Source organism: Geotrypetes seraphini, chromosome 4 (assembly GCF_902459505.1).
Source record: "Geotrypetes seraphini chromosome 4, aGeoSer1.1, whole genome shotgun sequence".
Classification (NCBI taxonomy): domain Eukaryota; kingdom Metazoa; phylum Chordata; class Amphibia; order Gymnophiona; family Dermophiidae; genus Geotrypetes; species Geotrypetes seraphini.
In genome coordinates this window covers 315,522,063-315,545,010 of record NC_047087.1, presented here as the reverse complement: position 1 = coordinate 315,545,010, position 22,948 = coordinate 315,522,063, and the positions used below count along the sequence as shown (strand labels likewise).

Sequence of the window (22,948 nt, the reverse complement as noted above, 5' to 3'; positions counted from 1 at the left end):
TCCCCGTACTTAGTGAGAGATTGAAGAGCACTGCCAACGGTTCCGCCAGAACGTCTCTCAATTCTCTGAGCACTCTTGGGTGTAAGTTGTCCGGTCCCATGGCCTTGTTTACCTTTAGCCTTGCCAGTTCGTTGTAAACGTCCTCAGGTGTGAACTCAAAATTCTGAAATGGGTCATCCACGTCTTGTTTTATCATCAACTGTGGTCCGTGTCCCGGTGCTTCGCAGGTGAAGACTGAGCAGAAATATTCATTTAGTAGTTCTGCTTTTTCTGAATCCGCCACCATGTAGTTTCCGTCCGGTTGTCTAAGGCGTACTATACCGTCTGTGTTCCTTTTCCTATCACTGATATACCTAAAGAAGGATTTGTCCCCTTTTTTAATGTTCTTTGCCAGAGTTTCTTCCACTCGAAGTTTGGCCTCCCTAACTGCTGTTTTGACCGTTGCAGATCTGGTCTTATATTCTACTTTAGTTTCTCTTCTCTGCGTACGTTTGTAGGAAAGAAATGCTTTTTTCTTTTCCTTAATGAGGTGCGAGATCTCTTCAGTGAACCATTGGGGTTTGTTGTTTCTTTGTCGTTTATCTACAACGTATTGCTAAAGCCTGCCGCTTCTTCTATATTATTATCAAAATCCGACCCTTCCTCTCTGAGCACACTACCAAAACACTTATCCATGCCCTCATCACCTTAGACTACTGCAACTCGCTATTCTCAGGCCTTCCATTAGCCATCTCACTGCCCGCCATATCTCCTGTCATCAGCGAGCACTAAGGCCCTGATTCTCCAAAAGTGCGTCCCGAGTTTAGGCAGCTGTAGGCGTCCTACAGCTGTCTAATCAGCCAATCGGGATGCACGTTTTTAAAAAAAAAATGCTCCCCAGGCAGGCTGCCTATATTGAAGGCAAGGCCCGCAAGACACCTAGGCCCTGATTCTGTATAGGACGCCCGGGAGAGGCGTCCTATTCAGAATCGGCCTACACTAGCGGGCCGCGGCCTGTCTGATCAGATGCCGCCCCCCCCTGACATTACCGATCTCCCTCCCACCCCGACACTACCGATTGCTGGCAGGAGGGTGTCCAATCCCTCCTGCCCGAAGACGCACCCCCCCGCCCTCCCCCCCCCGCGGCGCTAACAACCTCCAAACTAACCTTAGACTTAGTGGGGATGGGCGGACCCGCTATGCCTAAGGCCTGATTGGTCCAGGCTTCTAGAGCCTGGGCCAATCAGGCCTTAGGCTTCGACGGGATGGGCCGGGAAGGGGCGAGCACGCCTCATTTCGACCAGGCGGGCCTACAGGCTGGACGGGCAAGAACCGTCTGGCCTGAAGAACAGGTTAGTTTGGAGGTTTGGGGGTTGTTAGCGCCGGGGGGGGGCGGGGGGTGCATCTTCGGGCAGGAAGGATTGGACACCCTCCTGCCAGCAATCTGTAGTGTCGGGGTGGGAGGGAGATCGGTAATGTCGGGGGAGGGCGGTCAGTAGTGTCGGAGGGGGGGGGCATCCGATCGGACAGGCCGCGGCCCGCTATACTTATAGCGGCAGAGAGATCCCTTGCCGCGATAAGTATAGCGGCTGCGTCTACTTACAATGTAGACTAGCATTTTGCTGGCCTACATTTTAAGGTTTCTTCCTCTACTAGGGAGACGCGTAGGGCCACCTAGGTTCGCCTAAGGCCCGCCTAAGGCCCTTAGGTGAGCTTAGGCGTCTTGCGGGTCTCCCTAGGCTCCCGGAGACGCCTTCAGGCCTGCCTGGGGAGCATTTTTTTTTTTAAAACGTGCATCCCGATTGGCTGATTAGACAGCTGTAGGACGCCTACAGCTGCCTAAAATCGGGACGCACTTTTGGAGAATCAGGGCCTAAGTTCCTACACTGGATACAAACCATGCTCACAGATGGCATTTTCCCGAATGACCTCAGTGAAATCATCATCACCCCAATCTTAAAAGACCCAGAAGGACCAACAGACCTCTCATCCAACTACAGACCAATAGCCTCAATACCTCTATATATCAAACTAACAGAAGGATTAGTAGCCAAATTCCTCACCAACTATCTCGAGGACCATAACTTACTCCATCCCACGCAATCCGGCTTCAGAACTAACTTCAGCACAGAGACACTACTAGGCTCCCTTATCGACACAGCAAGACAACACCTCAGCATTGGAAAAAAAATGCTGCTCATACAGTTGGACCTGACGGCGGCATTTGACCTGGTAGACCATAACATCCTACTGCAAATCTTGGACTCAATAGGCATTTCAGATAAAGTATCCTCCTGGTTGGAAGGTTTCTTAAAATCCAGAACATACAAAGTAAAATCAGACAAAGAAAAATCCAAACCTTGGTCCAACCCCTGCGGCGTTCCCCTACTCTCTTCAACCTATATACGGCCTCTCTTGGCGTTTACCTGAACAAACAAGGCCTATCCTCTTATAGCTATGCTGATGATATCACCATCCTCATTCCTTTCGACCAACCAATGCTCTTAATGTCAGACACACTACACAGAACTCTAGCTACAGTTACGACTTGGATGGAAGACCACAAACTGAAACTCAACCCAGACAAAACTAAATTCATCCTCCTGGAAAATAACAAAATCCCAACCATAACCAACTTAGAAATCAACTCTATCAACTACCCTTTGCAAACCACCCTAAAACTTCTAGGTATGACTATTGACAAAGGCTGCACCATGCAACCACAAATTAACAAAACAATACAGAAATCTTTCGCAGTTATGAGAAACCTTAGACAAGTCCGAAAATTCTTCGAAAAAACACAATTTCAGCTCCTAGTACAATCTCTAATCCTAAGTATCCTAGACTATTGCAACATCCTCTACCTCCCCTGCCCTGCAATAATGATTAAACAACTACAGACAATTCAGAATACAGCTCTGAGACTCGTCTACTCATTGAAAAAACATGATCACATTACTGAGGCATTCATCAATTCTCACTGGCTTCCAATCCAGGAAAGAATACAATTTAAATTCTACTGTATACTATTTAAAACTATAAATGGAGACAGCCCAACTTACCTAAACAACCGCCTCATCCAAACCACCTCTACCAGGCATAGAAAAACAAGCATCCCATTCACTTACCCCCCAATCAAAGAAGTAAAACGGAAAAAACTATACAACGGACTACTGGCCACTCAGGCAGCGAAGATAGACAACCAAGTCTCCAACCTATTGACAACAACCCCAGACTACAAGATGTTCAGAAAGGAAATAAAAACTATACTCTTCAAGAAATCCCTTAATAAAGCTTAATACCATGATAAAGCTTAACCCCCCTCTTACCATCCCCTCCCTAACCCCAGATCCTACTTTTCCCTCTCTTGGAAACCTTCTCTGATCTAACGTTGTAACCCTTCTGCCATAACTCTTTTTGTAATCCGCTTTGAACCGAAAGGTAATGGCGGAATATCAATCTGTAATGTAATATAATTGTGAGAGTAGGGTTACCATATTTGGAGCCTCAGAAACCTGGATGCATGGCCCCACCCCATTCTGCCCCACCCCTACCTTGTTCCACCTCCAGCCCCGCCCCATTCCACCCCCAGTCCCACTCCCATTAAAGCCTCGTTTTCTCCGACGAGCTCCCGCCACGTCTGGAGGGCCTCGAGCATGCGCGGATGTGTGTGGCGTCATCTGCCGCGTGCTCAGAGGCCCTCCAGATGCAGCCGGAGCTCGTCAGGACCTTCCAAAACCCGGACAAACTGCCGGGTTTTGGAAAGTCTGTCCGGGAACCCGGACAGTCCTCTACAAAGAAAACATGTCCAGGTTTTCCTGAACGTCTAGTAACCCTATATGAGAGGGGAGTGGGGACTGCTTGATGCCCATGAGCTGGGGGGTAGGGAGCTATGTCAGGAATTGTGGGAAAGGTTTCCAGGGCAATAAATTGGGTGGGGGGAGCCTGCTTAGTATTCAGCCAAAGCCCATACAAGCTCTGGTATTCAGCGCCGCAGCTTGGACATGGCCCAGCACTGAACACTGGAGGCTATTAATATAACGCAACAGTAAGCATTCAGAAAAACACTGATAGTCACTGGCTGAATATTGAGGGGAAGTATTAAAGAACAGGCATTAGGCAGATCTGTGTGCAAGTCCTAACTAGTGCCAGTTAACAAAAGTAATTATTAGTGGCTAGTTAGTTTGAACTTTGATGTAGGATCCGCACCAAATTTGGGTAACTTTTATAGAATCTGAGGACATACGTGCAGCAGTGTTGAATATACAGTAAGCATTGTTATTTCTTTGGGCCAGCTCTTATTAATTTGTACAACCAGAGTTTGAAAGGAAGATGATGGATACGATAAATTTACATACGTTGTGCCATCTTCACCAGATTGTACGGTGACGGTCTGTGCTCCCAGTTTGGGCAGAAGTGGATTGATTATGATGTTGTTCCAGAGAAATTTCACTTTGTTGAGAGTTCCAGCATCGGTTTCAACGTCGATGTACGCGCTGTACGTCTTGCCAGGTGCGAGGGACCCCCTTTAAACAGAAGCACAAGAGGAAGCGTGATGGCCGCTGCTCTTCAAAGCATAGGCCTTGAACTCAAACGTTACATTCTCGAAGGAAGACAATCCTCTTAACAAGTCACTTGCCTTCACCGACAAATCCACATGCCCCACATAATATATAGAGACCCAAATCAAAGTTTATCAGTAATAAAGTGCTGTGCTGAAGGAAAAGGATCTCAGAAACCCATGCCAATCTCTCATAGGCTTTAATGTGGATAAAGGTTTCTTCATTGATCCAAAAACCTTCAGAAATTTTAGCAAACTTTATAAAAAAATTTCAACTCATTTTTACTTTTAAGATGTTTACTTTTACATTTTTTGATAAATTTGTAATAATCTAAATTATGTTCTATTGGGAAATATATACAATACCACAGGGGAAGAACAGCTTTGTCAAAATTGACAGAGATGTCTAACTAAACTAAACTAAATCTTAGGTTTGTATACCGCATCATCTCCACATTCGTAGAGCTCGGCACGGTTTACAGGAGATGGGATAGAAAGGAACTACAATGAAGGGTTAGTGGTCCAAGTATGAAGAGTTTTTAGAGGGCTTAGAATGCCAGAGATGGAATAAGTATCAGATTTTTGAGAATAGCCAGGCCTTCAGATGTTACGGAAAAGTTGGAGGGAACTCAGGTTCCGAAGAGGGGAGGAAAGGTTGTTCCAGAGCTCGGTGATTTTGAAGGGAAGGGATGTCCCTAGTTTTCCTTTATGGGAAACGCCTCTTAATGAGGGGAAGGATAGTTTTAATTTGTGGGTGGATCTGGTGGTATTAGGGTATTTTAAGCTTGTTTTTTTTAAATATAAAGGCAACATAGGTTGCTATGTTCCTTTATAAGATAAGCTCCCAGAACCAGCCCAAGCAATACACAAATCCTCTTGCACATATCTGCTCCATAATTCTGCCCCTGCTCTTTCTCTCTGGGCATGCATACTTATGGTTCAAAAAAGAGGACGCACAAGCGGACCATGAAAATTGCAAGAAGACCTCAGGACATTGGAAGACCAAGTGGCAGATGAAATTTAATGTGGACAAATGCAAGGTGATGCACGTTGGGAAGAATAATCCAAATCACAGTTGTCAGATGCAAGGGTCCACCTTGGGGGTCAGTGTTTAAGGAAAAGATCTGGGGGTCGGAGGAAAGTGATGTCACCAGTGCGGCTGGTCGCATGAGAGTGAAGCTCCGTTGGGGCCTTGCAAAAGCTTGCAAATCGGATATCCTCCCCTGCACAAAATAGCACCGCAGAGCGCTACCCTATCTCTACAGGGTCAATGACCACACAGCGCAAATTGGAGGCTTACCGCTACTGATAAAATCTTGCTGGCGACCCTTGGAGAGACACCCAAAATGGCAGAGCCGAAAGCTAAAGGTGGCAGCGCGGCAGCAGCGGCACAGATGGAAGACTGCGGAGCACAATGTGCCGAGTGCTTTACTGGGACTCTTGCAGGAGATGAAAAAGGAGCTGCACTTGATGCGCTCCAATTTAATGCAGGCTGTCACTGACATCAAATCTGAAATAGCGGCTCTGCGGAACCGGCAGGAGGCGGTGGAGACAAGGCTTGATGAGGTGGCAGAGGATGTAGCAGGAACAGGACTTTACGCCCCAGATCGAGAAAGCTCTGTGGGACAAGATAGAGGACCTGGAGAATCGCTGCAGGAGGCGCTATTTGAGAATCAGGGGAGTGCCTGAGGAAGAGGCATATAAAGACTCTCAGACGGTGACCCGAGCCATTTACATGGACTTGCTACACTTGGTGCGCAGTAGCGAAGCTACCCTATCTGATCTACAGCTTCTGGTGTTAATGCCTTCCTGGAATTTTGTGATATTGTGCTGGGAGGATGAATTTCAAGAAAATGCAACTGTTTGTTAATGCCTTCCTGTGTTAATTTTATTGAAAACTGATTTGCAATCGTCTGTCATGGAGCTTAAGTTGATTTGTGTGTAATTTTGTAAACCGAATAGTTAATATGGGACCCTCGACCACCAGAAGGCATCCGCTGAAAATCAGGGGAAGGAAGTTTCATAGCGACTCCAGAAAGTACTTCTTCACCGAAAGAGTGGTGGATCATTGGAACAAACTCCCACTGCAGATGATTGAGGCCAGCAGCGTGTCAGATTTTAAGAGAAAATGGGATATTCACATGGGATCTCTAAGGGAGTGAAATCAGGGGGGCGGGTATTTGGAATGGGCAGACTTGGTGGGCTATAGCCCTTTTCTGCCGTCATTTTCTATGTTGGGGCGACCCTCTAATAATAGCCCCAGATTTGCCTTGAAAGAGGAGATATTCCAAGCGGCACGCAGAGTGGGTGTGTATAAATGACAAAATATTAAATTGGAGATGTATCAAGACCTCTCGGAAGTGACCTTGGACAGACGGAGAGATTTCAGGGAGGTCACTCAGTTAATGCGCAAGGAGGGTTACCGATATCGTTGGCTGCGCCCCTTCATGTTAGCGATGATGGTGGGAGCACACACAAAAAGAGTGAAGACTGCTGGAGAGGTGTGGAAGGCGCTGGAACTGACGGGGGTAGACCACCTGCTGAAGCGAGAGTCGGAGAGGAGCAGTGGAGTAAAAACACCAGGACCCGTGACCTGGTGGCAGAGGGTGCAGAATCGCTGGACGGCTGACAGTAGGAGAGGGCATTGGGAGGCAGAGCCCACAACTTGAAGATCTGGGACATTTTCTGCTGGACTTTTCTTGAATTGGAATAAGGGACTATACTTGTGGTGTGTGGCTAGAGGCATGGTTGGTAGCGTGTGAGAGCAGGGGAATGTTGTCTGGGAGTTGAACCAGATAGAGGAGGGTGGGAAGAGTGTGAATGATCTGTTAGGGTGGAATGTGTGCGTGTGGGGATAATGTAATAGAGTTATTGAAGATATGAGGGGAGGAGGCGAGCAATCTGGCAGTTGGTTGCATAGAAATGGTGGCCTAGCTGGAGTGGAGACTGCCTCCTTTCATGGGGACCTTGGACACTGTTTTATTCGGGGAACAGAAAGAAAGGAGGGGAGGGAGGGTCTGGGGGGTGGGGATGGGTGAGGAAGGGGGGGGTTCTGGTTAATGGGGGGGGGAGGTAGGAGCGTTATGGAACTGGGTAGGGGCTGGTAGGGGTAAGGGTAAGGGAGAGACTGTGGCTGACGGGATTGGTGACCTCTCTGGAAGTGGCGAGAAGTGGTGGGTCCAGGGCTGATCCTTTTCATGATACTGTAAGCGGGAGCAGCTGTAGGCTGGGATGGCTGTACTCTATTTTAGGAGGCAAGCATGGCAGGATGTATTAGCGTATGAGACACAGTTTAACATGAAAGCTGCTACTTGGAATGTGGGGGGTTTTGATTGATGAAGTGGTGAGGATGTATGAGGAGTATGGTGGGTCTGGAATGGAGAATGACACGGTGATAAAATTCATCACCGTTCCCGTCCCCGTGGATAACCGCGGGAAACAATCTTCATGTCATTCTTTAAGGAGAGAGGGAAGAATCAGAGTATAATTGGGCACAACCACTGAGCCACAAGCTTTGCTTTGAAGAATGCTGGTGTAGAAAGACTGAGGTTGAAACAGACACTACAGAATGACAGTCTCTGGTATCCAGAGCAGATATTGTGATGTCATAATGCCTCATTCCACCAGTGCCTAAGAGCCAATCACATCAGTGATGTCAAAATGGCTTCATTATCCTTGGCTCACATAAGAATCAGAGTACGAATGGCCACAACCACTGACCCGCAAGCTTTGCTTTGAAGAAAGCTGGTGTAGAAGGACTGAGGTTGAAACAGACACTACAGAATGACAGTCTCTGGTATCCAGAGCAGATATTGTGATGTCATAATGCCTCATTCCACCAGTGCCTAAGAGCCAATCACATCAGTGATGTCAAAATGGCTTCATTATCCTTGGTTCACATAAGAATCAGAGTATGAATGGCCACAACCACTGACCCGCAAGCTTTGCTTTGAAGAATGATGGTGTAGAAGGACCGAGGTTGAGATAGACACTAGAAAATGACATGGGATTATTTCCCGCGGTTATCCGCGGGGACGGGAACGGTGATAAATTTTGTCACCGTGTCATTCTCTAGTCTGGAATATCTGGATGTGAAGCAATGATATGAACACCCCTGACACAGCGATTTCATGCGAAACAGAGGGTTCCCCATTGGGTGTAAGGACTGCCTGGCCTGGATTTAGAAGCCATTAGCAGCTAAGTTATTTTTTTCTTGCTTTTGCTGTGGATGTTAGGAGCTGGACTATACTGCCTTTTGTTACATTAACCCACTGACTTTTATCTGTATTGGGCGTGCCTTTTGATACCACCCGGCAGGCTACTTCAGTTGCCTTGGGGGTTTTTTTGGACTATATTTTTTTGCATTTACACATAAACAGTTCTGAAGGAGTGGAGTTTTTTGGCCAGATGAAGCCGAACTGAGGCCTTTTTCTCCACTTCTTTTTCTTTTCCCCTTCTCTTTTGGGAGTGTGAATGTTGTGGGCTGTAAGTTTAAGGCCTTGTAGTGTTGCTGGGTGTTTGTATCGTTTATCCATGTGGGGCTTTGTTTTCAGTAAATAAGGGATATATTCGGGCCCTGATCCTTCAGTATTAACTTCTAGTGGGAATCAATTTGCCCATAAAGTGGTTCGCATAATGGGGTTGCCCACGCCAGAAAGGTTCCCTCTTTTTGAATTATTATTATTTATTTATTTATAAGTCAAGATTAACTTGTACAGGAAGCAAAAATTCAAGATATGAAAAAACAAAATTTTACACTATTATAATCAAAGAAAAACCATAGCTTAAATCCAGCTCAAGTCCTCAAATAGGATCCAAAATATATATATAGCAGCAGAAACAAGAAAATGATTTAAAGAAAAAAGCAGTAATAGGTTAGCATCTGTCTTTCATTGAGCACTCTCCAGCCTCGACAGTGACAGAAATATTGTCAGTTGTGAGGGTTCAAAAAAAACCAAATGTATGCGATTTATAATGTATTATACATTTACATGGATAACGAAGAAAAAATGTAGCCTCCAAAGCTAAGATACCAGGTTTCAACAGAAAAAACTCTTTCCTATGCCTCTGTGTTTCCCGTGCCAAATCTGGAAACATTTGAACTTTAAGTCCCCAAAATTCTTTTTGCTTATTTTTAAAATACAGTCTCAAGAGCCAGGTCTTACCTAGCGTAAGAGCAACTGAGAGAAGTATTTACTTCCCTATCTGAGACTTCTAACAAGGCTGATAAATTCAATGGATCTTCTTCAATCACTTCTTGACGATTATTTTGCTCCTTACTTGGGAGGTAATAAACGATGCCTCAGGGACCTCCAATATTTCCATCAAATAACGACACTTCTTCCTCTCCTCTTCGGCATTTTTCCCAGGTAGAAAATATCAATAAAGTGACAAATATCTAGTTTCTAGAGCAAACCCACAGGAGCAGTTCACTCAGCCAACCTAAACTGCAGCCATCTTGGATCCGAAGGGACCCTCTTTTGATGGGTCCTATAGACCTATTTTATTGTTAAACACAGAAGTGAAACTGCTAGCCAAGATCTTGGCAAATAGATTGGCGACTCTGCTACCCAGTCTATTACACGATGCACAAGTGGGGTTTGTTAGAGGGTGTTCTATTGCTAAGAATATGAGAAAACTCTTAATATCCTTAGAGCAGAGACAGCGGCTACATTTGGACTCCCCTCTTCATTAGTTTCGATGCGGAAAAGGCCTTTGACAATGTGTGCTGGGAGTTCTTGTATGAGACCCTAGTGGCCTATGAGTTTGATGGGATTTTTGTGTCTGCCATACGTGCACTGTATGCCCTCCCACAGGTTATATAGTAAGTGTTAATGAGTGTGATTTGGAGCGCATTAATATTTATAGAGGCATTAGACAGGGCTGCCCGCTCTTGCCGCTCCTGTTCGTTTTGACGTTGGATCCATTGTTGAGGGATGTAGTGGCATTGGCCCCTATAAGAGGAGTGCCAGTGGGCATGAAGGAGTTTAAGATAGCAGCCTTTGCTGATGATCGTTTAGTCCATCTCATGAGCCCAGAGCAGTCATTGGCAGATCTTCTTGAGGTAATGAAAGCATATGGGGGATTTTGCGCAATTCCGATTCAATTTGGACAAATCAGAAGCCCTCCGCTGAGCAGAGAATTCATTTAAATACTTAAGGGTGAAAATGGGGATGGAGACGACGTCACTGTACGTGTTGAATGTGCCGCACCTGCTTCAGGAGACGAGATTATTGTTGGAGAATTGGAGAGATCTGCCCATTTCGCTTTTGACTAGGATTAACTTGATTCGGATGATGATTTTGCCGAAATGGCTATATGTGCTCCAGTCCACTAAAAGGGAAGATCTAGGTTGTTCAAAAAACAATTCCAAATTCGCAGAGAACAAACTTATATAATATCTGGCTGGTTTCACCACGAGACCTCAAACACCCATGGCACTACTTCAACATTTTTTCGTGCCCTTACAGGGGTGATGTGTTCATCATTGGTCTTTTTTTAGGCATATACACTGATAGTGTGTTAATGATTTATAAAGGAAGAGCACTAAGCCTTTATAAATCTTTATCAATTTTGAGCCTGTTAACAAAAATTAACATTACTTTGTGTATATGCCTAAAAAAGACCAAAGATGAACACATCACTCCTGGGTGTCACCGAGGACAATATGCTGGAACCTTCCGCCCAATATGCAACAGCGGCCAAGAAATCAAACAAGATGCTAGAAATTATTAGAAAAGGGACGGTTAACAAGACTAAGAATATTATAATATCTCTGTATCGCTCCATGGTGTGACCTCACCTGAAGTAATGCATTCAGTTCTGGTCTCCTTATCTCAAAAAAAGATATAACAGCACTAGAAAAGATTCAAAGAGCAACCAAGATGAACAAGGGGATAGAACTTCTCACATGAGGAAAGACTACAATGGTTAGGGCTCTTCAGCTTGGAAAAGAGACGGCTGAGGGGAGACAGGATCGGAATCTACAAAATCCTTAGTGGTACAGAACGGGTACAAGTGGATTGATTTTTATACTGCATTAAGATTTATAAAGACTAGGGGGGACATGCGATGAAGTTACAGAGTAATACTTTTAAAACCAATAGGAGGAAATATTTTTTTCACCCAGAGAATAGTTAAGCTCTGGAATGCGTTGCCAGAGGATGTGATAAAAGCTGTTAATGCAGCTGGTTTTAAAAAAGGTTTAGAAGTTCCTGGAGGAAAAGTCCACAAACTGCTGTTGAGACAGACATGGGGGAAGCCACTTCTTGCCCTGGATCGATGGCATGGAACACTGCAACTATTTGGTTTTTTGCAAGGTACTTGTGACCAGGATTGGCCTCTGTGAACATGGGATAGTGGGCTAGAGTCAGGGATCTCAGAGTCCCTCCTTGAGGGCCGCAATCCAGTCGGGTTTTCAGGATTTCCCCAATGAATATGCATTGAAAGCAGTGCATGCACATAGATCTCATGCATATTCATTAGGGAAATCCTGAAAACCCGACTAGATTGCGGCCCTCAAGGAGGGACTTTGAGATCCCTGGGCTAGATGGACCATTGGTCTGACCCAGTAAGACTATTCTTATGTTCTTATAGGTATACAAGATCTTGTTGGTTTGCATATAGTATTTGTCCACACAATTTCATGAGTCATTTTCTGTGTATAATAGGAAATACTTTGACAACACTCTTTTATGAACTCACTTGAAAATCTGATATTGCCTTGTGGATCCATTATTTCCGTACAATGCTATATTGAAATATCCCTGCACTCTGTGACTTCCAGAGATTGTGACCGACACCTTATTCCTCCAGCCTAAAATAAGACAATAGGAATAGATGAACAAATACAAAGACTTCAAGTTTCAAGTTTATTAAGTATTTGATTCCCGTAATCGCTTACTCAAATATCTAAGCGATGAACAAATCATTCAATTTACAGATAATACAGGGGTGATAAAAGACAGATGGACATTAAACAAAACATATTAAATTAACGACTAACAGAATAAACAGAAAAGGAAAACAAAGGGAAAGGCAGGGTAATGAAATACAATAATAATGATAGAAAGAAGGACGATTATGGTAAAAAACAATAGGAGGGAAATAAAAGAAGTAGCCTTATGAAAATAAGCAAAAATAGGCTGGGACTCCTAAATATCATAAGTATCTTTGAAAAGAAAGCTCCTAAGTTTACTTTTAGATTTATCTAAGTTCTTTTCTTCTCTGAGTTGCATCATCCTGTCACAACTGAAACGGAAGGAAGGTTCCGGTACAAGTGATAAGCTGGAAGAGGGGGTGAGTGGATGAATGGATGAAAGTGGATGTGTCTCTATGGGCTCCTTATACTAAGGTGTGCTAGCGGTTTTAGCACACGCTACAATGTCACGCGTGCTAAACGCTAACGCCTCCATAGAGCTTGCGTTAGTATTTTTCATTTAGTGTGCGCTAAAAACGCTAGCGCACCTTAGTAAAAGGAGCCCTATATGTAGCAGAGAGAGTGAGTGGTAGGGGGAAGGGGAGAGGGAAGAGATTCTTCCCCCATCCACATTGATCTATGCTCCCCCCTCTAAACAAATCAGACAAACTCAATGATGACAGTAGGGGGAGACAGAGCTTAGTAGGTGGGTAGCTATTGGCTCAGAGTAGTGTTACCATACATCTGTGAAAACCTGGACGTGTCCTCTTTTTAGAAAACTGTCTGGGTGTCCGGATGGTTAGCCAGTTCTCCCGACTCCTCCACCTACCTCCTACCTGGCCGCTGCAATTTTGAATCTTCGAGCAGCCGGCATTGGTAACCAGGTGAGCCCACTGCCGCCAGTCTGCCCCAGAAGCTGCCTCTCTGCAGCAACTTTCTGTTCTTGCGTAGGAGGCAGCGGCTTCTGGGACAGGTTCACCTCGTTGCCTCTGCTGGTTGCCCAAAGATTCAAAATTGCCGGGGAGGAGGGAGGTGGGGGAGGTGGGAGCTGGAGTGAGAGGTTGTGAGGGGGAAGCAGCATCGGAGGAAAGGCTGAAGCATCAACATCCGGAGGGGAGAGGGCAGGTACAATTCAATATAAAACTTACAATTTTGTTAAAGCCATTAAATGTATTTTCCCTTTACTTTTTGATTTCCCCCAGTATTAATATTTTTGATCTTTTCCATTGAACTTCCAACTCAGTTGCAAACAGAGTTGGAATTTGGTGCCATTATCTTTTAAATACAACCATCTGGAGATTTTTTTCCCCTATACCTCCCTGCCCCCCCCTCCCCCACATAATCTAAGTGTGGTCATTGCAGTAAAAGCTCTGGGAAGGGGGATCATGTACCAACGTTCCTTCTGGAACCCCGATGACATAGGTCCTCCTGATGGCCATTACATGTCACTCTTGTTGAATGGCCACGACCTTCCTTGCCCCCTCACCACCACACACACACTATCTCCACACAGCCAAGCCACGGATAGAGCTGCTAACCCTCCAGGAATTCAAGACAAAGTGTGACAAGTTCCTGCTGAACCAGAACATACGCAGGTAAGGCTAGACTCAAGTAGGGCACTGGTCTTTGACCTAAGGGCCGCCGCGTGAGCGGACTGCTGGGCACGATGGACCACTGGTCTGACCCAGCAGCGGCAATTCTTATGTTCTTATGTTCTTGATCTAGATTTGCCCACGTGGATCCAGTACTGGGTTTGCAGAGACTTGTAGCCTTGATTTTCCTAGTGAATGCAATTCTTTATGATCGTTCTTCTCCATTTCCACTCTAGCATCACTCTCACTTTGACCATCACTATTTTGCTACCCTGAGGTCATCCAATATGGCTACACCAAAGCTTCCTTTTTCAGTGCAAAATCAACTTCTCACCCCTATCAAGTAGATATACTAGCGTCACTCTTGAATTTATGGTGTCAGGTCAAAAGCGTGGCGGGACAAAGGTGCGCCCAGACAATTGAGCGCAGTGCGCGCTGCCGCGCTGCTCTAAATTACTGTTTTTAGTGCTCCGACGGGGGGGGGCGTGGGGGGAACCCCCCCACTTTACTTAATAGACATCGCGCCGCATTGTAGGGGCATTGTGGGGGGTTGTAGCCCCCCACGTTTTACTGAAAACTTCACTTTTTCCCTGTTTTTAGGGAAAAAGTTCAGTTTACAGTAAAATGTGGAGGGTTACAACCCCCCAAACCCCCCATAACGCCGGCGCAATGTCTATTAAGTAAACTGGGGGGGTTCCCTAACAAAACCCCCGTCGGAGCCCCTAAAAACTGTAATTTAGAGTGGCGCGGCGGCGCGCGCTGAGCTCAATTGTCGGCGCGCGCTTTTGTCTTTCACGCCGTTGTCTATGAACCAAATTTATTTCTTAATTAATCAAAGATCCTTAAAATAGGCAGTAAATTTAATGCAGACTTACGAGAAAAGTCTGTGGCATCTCCGGTGTTTAAGTAAAATTTTTGGCTCCCTGTTGTCACCCCACGAAAGGTATCTGCAAAGTGACCCATCCTTGGGCATCCGCCAGATGGGCATGGGAAGCCAGTTCCCTGAGGAAAATTGAAGCCTCTGGTTAGCAAAAGAGAATTGGATCCTATCCAATGAGCATTCAAAACAAAATGAGTACTTGTTGCGTTCGGTACATTAGTGAGGCTTTAAAATGTAGCGCATGCTAAAGTGATTTAATTATAATGTGTTTAAAAATTGCTATTAAAACAATGTATAAAACTAACATGTTGGTAAAACTTTAGGAAAAAAATTAATATAATACAAATGTTCTCGCTCCCTTTTTTTTCCTGGAGGGAATATTTACATTGTATTGATTTTTATCATATTTCTGTCATGTATATTTCTAATATTGCTTCACATTAGTCCAGTTATTAGGTTTCAATTTGCCATTTCCAAATTACCTCATTTACACCCTCAATCCACCCCTTTTTACAAAACTGTAGTGATTTATGCCCCGGAACTACAGAGTCGTGTCAAATAGCACAAATACACAAGGAAGCCAGTGGCATCAGGCCTAAAAGGAGAAATTAGGTTCTTACCTGCTAATTTACTTTCTTTTAGCCTCTCCAGACCGGCATAGGTTAATCTTACAAGCGGGTTATATCTCATCATGACCAGCAGGTGGAGACCGAGACAAAACTTTGGAATAGTACATATCGTGTGGCTCCTCCCTGATTACCTCAGTCTGCCGAATAGCCAAGGAGAACTAAGAACTATAAACAGAAAACAAACAGTACTCCGAACAGGAATAACAACTAAGAAAAACAGGAACGCTTTTGGAAAATGCACAGGAACAAATGCAAATAGCAAAGGTCCCCACAGCGCTCCAGCTATGCCAGCCAAACCACAGCCGCTGTTCTTAGATCTCCCCGGCTCTAGAAAAATACTAGAAACCAAAATCTGCACACAAGTACAACACGACAGTAGACAGGGTGGGGGGGTCCTATGCTGGTCTGGAGAGGCTAAAAGAAAGTAAATTAGCAGGTAAGAACCTAATTTCTCCTTCTTTAGCAACTCTCCAGACCAGCATAGGTTAATCTTATAAGCAGGACGTACCAAAGCAGTCCCCATCATGGGTGGGACTCCCGAAGGGCCGACAACAGAACACACCCACCGAACACTGCATCCTGACGTGCCTGAACATCCACACGGTAGTGTCTGACAAAGGAATGCAAGATCAGACTGCAGCCTTGCAAATATTACTGGAGGCACCAGCGAATACTCAGCCCAAGAAGCTACCTGACCCCGAGTTGAATGAGCTTTGAGAAATTCCCGAACCGGCTTTTTCTGAAGAAGGTAAGCGGAAGCAATAGTCTCCTTGATCTAGCGCATAATGGTAGCCTTGGAAGCGCCATCCCCCTTACCAGGACCTGCTAGAAGGACAAAAAGATGATCCAATTTCCTGATCTCCTGGGTCCTCCGTATGTAGGCTCGAAGGACCCAACCAACACCCAACTAGCACAACTATTTCTGCTTAGAAGAATCCTCCCGATTACCTAGAACCGGGAAGACCACCGACTGACATGAAAAGTAGAAACTATGTTTGGCAGAAAGGAAGGAACAGGCCTTTACATGACCTACTCCAGGAAGGGAAACCTACAAGATAGTCTGCAGCCCCGAAACACGTCTAGCAGAAGTAATAGCCACTAAGAAGACTGGTTAACAGTAAGGTCCTTCAAAGAGCAGGCACCCAAAGGCTCAAACGGGGGGCACATCAGCCTGGACAGGACCAGATTCAAATCCCAAGAGGGACCAGATGGTCGCATGGGAGGCGTGAGCAACTTGGCTGCCTGCAAGAAGTGAACAACATCAGGAATGGCAGTCAGACACTGACCCTGTAATAACCCACGAAAGGCTGATAGGGCCACAAGGTGAACCCAGAGAGAAGACCAAGTCAGGCCCCTGTCCAGGCCATCCAGCAAGAACTTTAAGATGTTGGGCAGGGAAGCGCGAAAAGAGACTATTCCCCGTACTGTACACCACTCCTCAAATATACGCCAAACCCACACATAAGCCTGAGAAGTGAAAAGTCTGCAGGACCCAAGAAAGTGGAGATCACTTTATCTGAATACCCTTTCTTACCTAGGTGTTCCTAGAGCCAAGCCATAAGACAAAAGGGAGCCTGGCGATTTATCACTTTTTAACTGAGTCAAATTGGCAAGTTAAAAAAGTGATAAATCACAGGACTGGTTGGTATACATCCCAGGGTACTAAAAAAAAAACTCAAACATGAAATTGCTGACCTGCTGTTAGTGATCTGTAACCTGTCGCTAAAATCGTTTGTAGTACCTGATGATTGGAGGGTGGCCAATATTACGTTGATTTTTAAAAAGGGCTCCAGAGGAGATACGAGAAATTACAGACCGGTAAGCTTCACTTCGGTGCAGGGCAAAATGGTAGAAACAATTATAAAAAATAAAATTGTGGAACACGTAGACAAACATGATTTAATGAGACGGAGTCAGCATGGGTTCAGCCGAGGGAGATCTTGCCACAAATTTACTTGACTTCTTTGAAGGTGTAAATAAACATGTGGATAAAGATGAGCCGGTTGATATAGTGTATCTACATTTTCAGATTGCTTTTGATAAAGTTCCTCATGAGAGGCTCCTGAGAAAATTATAGTGTCATGGGATAGGTGGCAAAGTTCAGTTGTGGATTACGAATTGGTTATTGGATAGAAAACAGAGGGTAGGATTAAATGGTCATTTTTCTCAATGGAGGAGAGTAAACAGTGGAGTGCTGCAGGGGTCTGTACTGGGACCGATGCTATTTAACTTATTTATAAATGATCTGGAAATTGGAACGACAAGTGAGGTGATTAAATTTGCAGATGACACTAAACTGTTCAAAGTTGTTAAAACGCTTGCGGATTGTGAAAAATTGCATGCAGACCTTAGGAAATTTGAAGACTGGGTATCCAAATGGCAAATGAAATTTAATGTGGACAAATGCAAAGTGATGCACATTGGGAAGAATAACCTGAATCACACTTACCAGATGCTAAGGTCCACCTTGGGGATTAGCGCCCAAAAGGACCAAGAAAAGAAAAGGATGATATTATAAAGAAATTCAAGTGATGTATACAAGTTTTAACTGATATATTATTGTGTACTTGATGTAAGATGGAAAAATGAATAAAGAATTTGGAAAAAAAAAAAAAAAGAAAAGGATCTGGGTGTCATCGTAGACAATACAATGAAACCTTCCGCCCAATGTGCAGCGGCCAAAAAAGCAAACAGGATTCTAGGAATTATTAAAAAAGGGATGGTTAACAAGACTAAGAATGTCATAATGCCTCTGTATTGCTCAATGGTGCGACCTCATCTGGAGTATTGCATTCAATTCTGGTCTCCTTATCTCATGAAAGATATAGTGGCACTAGAAAAGGTTCAAAAAAGAGCGACCAAGATGATAAAGGGGATGAAACTCCTCTCGTATGAGGAAAGACTAAAAAGGTTAGGGCTCTTCAGCTTGGAAAAGAGACAGCTGAGGGGAGATAGGATTGAAGTCTACAAAATCCTGAGTGGAGTAGAACGGGTACAAGTGGATCGATTTTTCACTCCATCAAATATCACAAAGTCTAGGGGACACTCGATGAAGTTACAGGGAAATACTTTTAAAACCAATTGGAGGAAATTTTTTTTCACTAAGAGAATAGTTAAGCTCTGGAAAGCGTTGCCAGAGGATGTGGTAAGAGCGGATAGTGTAGCTTGTTTTAAGAAAGGTTTGGGCAAGTTCCTGGAGGAGAAGTCCATATTATGTCAGTTATTGAGAAAGACAAGGGGGAAGCCACTGCTTACCCTGGATCGGTAGCATGGAATATTGCTACACCTTGGATTTTGGCCAGGTACTGTGAACACTGTTAAGCAGTTTTGCTTTTTCCTCATCAGCCTCTACTTTTTCTTTCCCTTTATCTTTGTGTCTCACAATGCTACTTCTGCACATCCTCCTATCATTAACATTCCTTTAAAAATAAAAGTCTTCTTTCGATTTTGCTGTGAATCTTTGCTTTCCTGACCACTTTCCTAGCTGCTTTTACATTTCCAGATAAGGTTGCCTATCTTACTCTTTCTGCAAACCATAGAGGGCTCTTATCCTCTTACTTTTATTCAGTGGGATTGTAAAGGGGTGCGTGGGGTGTGGACCGCCCCAGTCATGGTCTTCCTTGGGGTGCCGGCACCCATCCTCCTCTCCGCCACCCTTCCTACTCCTCCCCCTGCCGCTCACGTGCCCCTTCTATGTACTTTTTTAACTTCAAGCAATCAACCTACTGCCTTTGTTGGCTTTGGCGCTCTCTCTGACGTCACTTCCACGAAGCCAACGTGGGCAGTAAGTTGATGGCTCGTAGTTAAAAAGGTACAGGGAAGAGGTACACGTGTGCACAGCAAGGGGGAGGTGGAGAAGAGGGCGGGAGAGAGGTGCTTCTCACCCTTGCTACGCCACAGCTTTTATTTTACTTTCATAACAGATTTGTTGCTTTTACAATATTTCATTTCAATTTTGTCAATTACTTTTCCATATCCCATAGATACTCCCCTCTAGCTAATGATTCTTTGAGGCATGCTCCCATCTTAGAAAGTTAATTTTCCTGAGGTCCACAACCCTTGCTTTGGAGTGAATCACTGCCTCTGGCCTAATATGGAAACACATCATCCAGTGATCACTGGATTCTATATGATCTGCCACTACAACATGAGAAACATCTCACCATTCACAAGCACCAAGTCTTGTTTCGTCCCCTCACGTACGGGCTCCATTAACAGCTGCTAGATGAGATCCTCTGTAGAGAATTCAAGATCTCCTTGCATCTAGATGACATGGAATCCAAGATGTCCCAATCTACATCCACAGATTTAGCTAGGCACTTGTGGAAACAGGCTTGATGGAATCTTCGGTCTGTGCCAGTATGACAATTCTTATGGTCTTATGTGAGCCAAGTACAGGACAGTTAAGCCATTGTGACATCACTGGTGAGGTTGGCTCTTAGGCATTGGTGGAATGAGGTATTATGACATCACAATCTGAGCTCTGGAATGTTGCCACCCTTTGGGTTTCTGCCAGGTACTTTGGACCTGGGTTGACCACTGTTGGAAACAGTCTGTCCCAGTATGTTCAGTCTGTTCCAGTATGGCAATTGTTATGTTCTTATGAATATGAGTCATTTTTCACAATATTAATTTGAATGCTTGCCTCTGATATAAATATTTACTCTCTTCAACAAGACTATATTTAAAGAAATAATGCTGAAGCCCTTCCCACACACTTACTGACGTAAATGATTCATAGGTTGGTGAGGAATACCCAACAAATCCATCTGGACTGGTGATGCTATTGGAATAGTATTTGTAGCTTCGCAGGTGGTTACAAGCCACAAAGTCACGAGTACCTGTGAAAAAGAGTTTTCTGTGAATATATATCTTTTGCAATTTTAAATACTCCTTACTTTCTGCTAGATGCACTAAAGTCAGCAATCATCTCTAAACCTCTTTTCACAGCTTTAGCGATGATCACTTTTACTGACCCGATTCACAAAATGGCTTACCGTGTGTTTTTCCCCTCAATTGCCCATTTTCCAATCCGGCCATGCAAATTAGTTAAAACCCTATGCAAAGTAGTCAAGTGATTGATGCCCTAACATCACTTGGCTATGCAAAATAAAAATCAAACTAAACAGGGGTTTTAGTGACTGGAAAAAAACAACAGGTCTCTAAGACCGGTCAGTAACTGTGTTACCGACAAGTCTAACTGATTTTTCCTTTTTTTTTTCAATGGCATAGATATTTTGCATGTGTTACACATGCAAAATATCTGTCCCATAAAAAAGAAGGAAATAGTCCCCCACTGCTGATGACGGCCCTCCCCGATGACCCTGCAAATGCAGCACCGAGAATTATCTCCCTCCCCACCAACGAGAGAAAATTGGCAGGAGGTATGCCCACTCCCTCTTGCCACCGGATGCTTCCCAAAATCCCACTCCCTGAACTCTCCCCCTCTTGTACCTTTTGTAGACATTGGAAGCTGGCGGGAAGCAAGGTCCCTCCAGTTCTGAGGCCTGCCAGTCGAAAATGATGGCCTTTCCCTCCCCAATGCACCATGTGATGCACAGGGAGGGGCCTAAGGTCTGATGTATGAACAAATAAGGACCTTAGGCCCCTCCCAGTGCATCACATGGGATACAGAGGGAGGAGCCTAAGGCCCTGATTGACTCATGTGCCTAAGTCCCCTCCCCTTAGGTGTCTGAGCCAATCAGGGCCTTAGGCTCCTCCCTGTGCATCACAAGGTGCACCGGGGAGGGGAAGGCCCATCATTTTCAACTGGTGGGCCTTAGAACTAAATGAACCATGCTTCCCTCCAGCTCCCAACATCTACCAAAGGTATTGGGGGGAGGGGGGTCTCAGAGGGGGGGGATTCGAGGGAGCATCTGATGGCAGGAGGGAATGGGCATTCTTACTGCATTTTTTTCTGGAAGGAAGGGGGGAGGGGAGGGGATGGTTCAGGGGGGCCTCCATTGGCAGGAGGGAGGGGGCATGCCTCCTCATAATTTTCTCTGGTGGGGGGTATGTCATGGCAGGAGTGAGTAGGCATCCCCCACGAGAGAAAATTGTCAGGAGGTATGCCCACTCCCAGCTGTTTGGGCTTCCCTTTGCCAGCTTTGCGCATGTGTGAGAGTCGCTTCCACACCAATCAATTGGAAGAGAGAGATGGGGATTAGGACGAACTTCCGCGCAAATCATTTACATTCAATCTTTTTGGTACATCGATCACTCTTCCATAATTGGCCAGAGAATCAGCCAACAGCGATCAGGTCAGTATAAATGATTATGTTTAGTGCATCCAGGCCTTTATCTGCTGAATGGCAGCGTCTATGTCAGTGGTCTCCAACATGAGGCTCAAGGGCCACATGTGGCCTCCAAAGTCCTCCATTGCAGCCTCAAACATTTGGCTTAACTGCTCTTTAGTCCTGCAAATGTGTTAATTTCAATCTTGCCAACTTGATATAGTAACTGCAAACAATCTCTTAAAGGCATCATATCAATTTCTGAACCTAGTGTGATTTTCCATAAATTAATGAATTGCCTAATGTGTTTCAAAACGTTCCAGAAGGTACCGTCTAATTACTGCAAAGAATTTTATATACATATATTTCCTAGAAAACAAATCAAAGATAAAACTGATTATCTCATTACCAATTATAGAAGTTGAAATAAGAGTTTTAAAAATATACACTGGCTTTTACAAAGCTGCAGTAGCGGTTTCTACCATGGGTTGGCGAGGTAAATGCTCCAACGCAAAGTAAGCATCGGCATAGGCAGCGAAATGCTGCTTTGTTAGGGGGGGGAGCCAGTAGCTCCGCCCTGGCGCACGACCTTTAAACAACTCCCGAGTCCTCCACCTACCTCCTCCCGGCGCTTTAGTTTTAAATCTTCAGCAGCTGCCGTGCAGCGTCCACGAGAAGGCCTGCCCCCGGAAGTAGAATGAAGGGCTGCAGGACAGGCCTGTTGTCTGACGCTACAAAGCAGCTGCGAGGTGGCTGCCCAAAGTTTTAAGCAAACACCAGGAGAAGGGTGGGCAGGAGGGTTAAAACCACAGCGATTGAGAATTTGGGGGGAGGCCGTGGATCAGAGCATTTACCTCGTCAGCCTAGAAAACCTCTACTGTAGTCTTGTAAAAGAAGCCCATAATAAAAACTACTTTTTGCCTTCACACAAGCTTCTGTGCACAATGAAAAAACACCAACTATAGTTTCCATATATAAAAACAGAACAAAAAATCATATCAGGTTCCTTATACACCTTTCTCTTTCAGAGACGCAATTTTTTTTACCACAGGAGTAAGACTTTTCACCGCTCCCACGGGGTGGTAAAAGGTCCCCATTCCTGCGGGGCGGTGAAAGGTCTTGTCCCCATTCCTGCAGTAAACCAGTTGCAAATATC

General features: G+C 44.9%; 1 protein-coding gene across 3 annotated transcripts in view; it reads right to left on the bottom strand.

Moving 5' to 3' along the window:
- Nucleotides 1-22,948, bottom strand: part of LOC117359555 (pancreatic triacylglycerol lipase-like) — an 86,714-nt gene that overhangs the window by 4,558 nt on the left and 59,208 nt on the right. For all 3 annotated transcript variants that reach the window (XM_033942527.1, XM_033942528.1, XM_033942529.1), the window contains 4 exons: nucleotides 20,282-20,400; nucleotides 14,926-15,052; nucleotides 12,245-12,356; nucleotides 4,338-4,505 (listed from right to left, as the gene is read on the bottom strand). In XM_033942527.1, coding sequence (XP_033798418.1) covers nucleotides 4,338-4,505; nucleotides 12,245-12,356; nucleotides 14,926-15,052; nucleotides 20,282-20,400 — 526 coding nt within the window. The remainder of the gene's footprint in view (nucleotides 1-4,337; nucleotides 4,506-12,244; nucleotides 12,357-14,925; nucleotides 15,053-20,281; nucleotides 20,401-22,948) is intronic.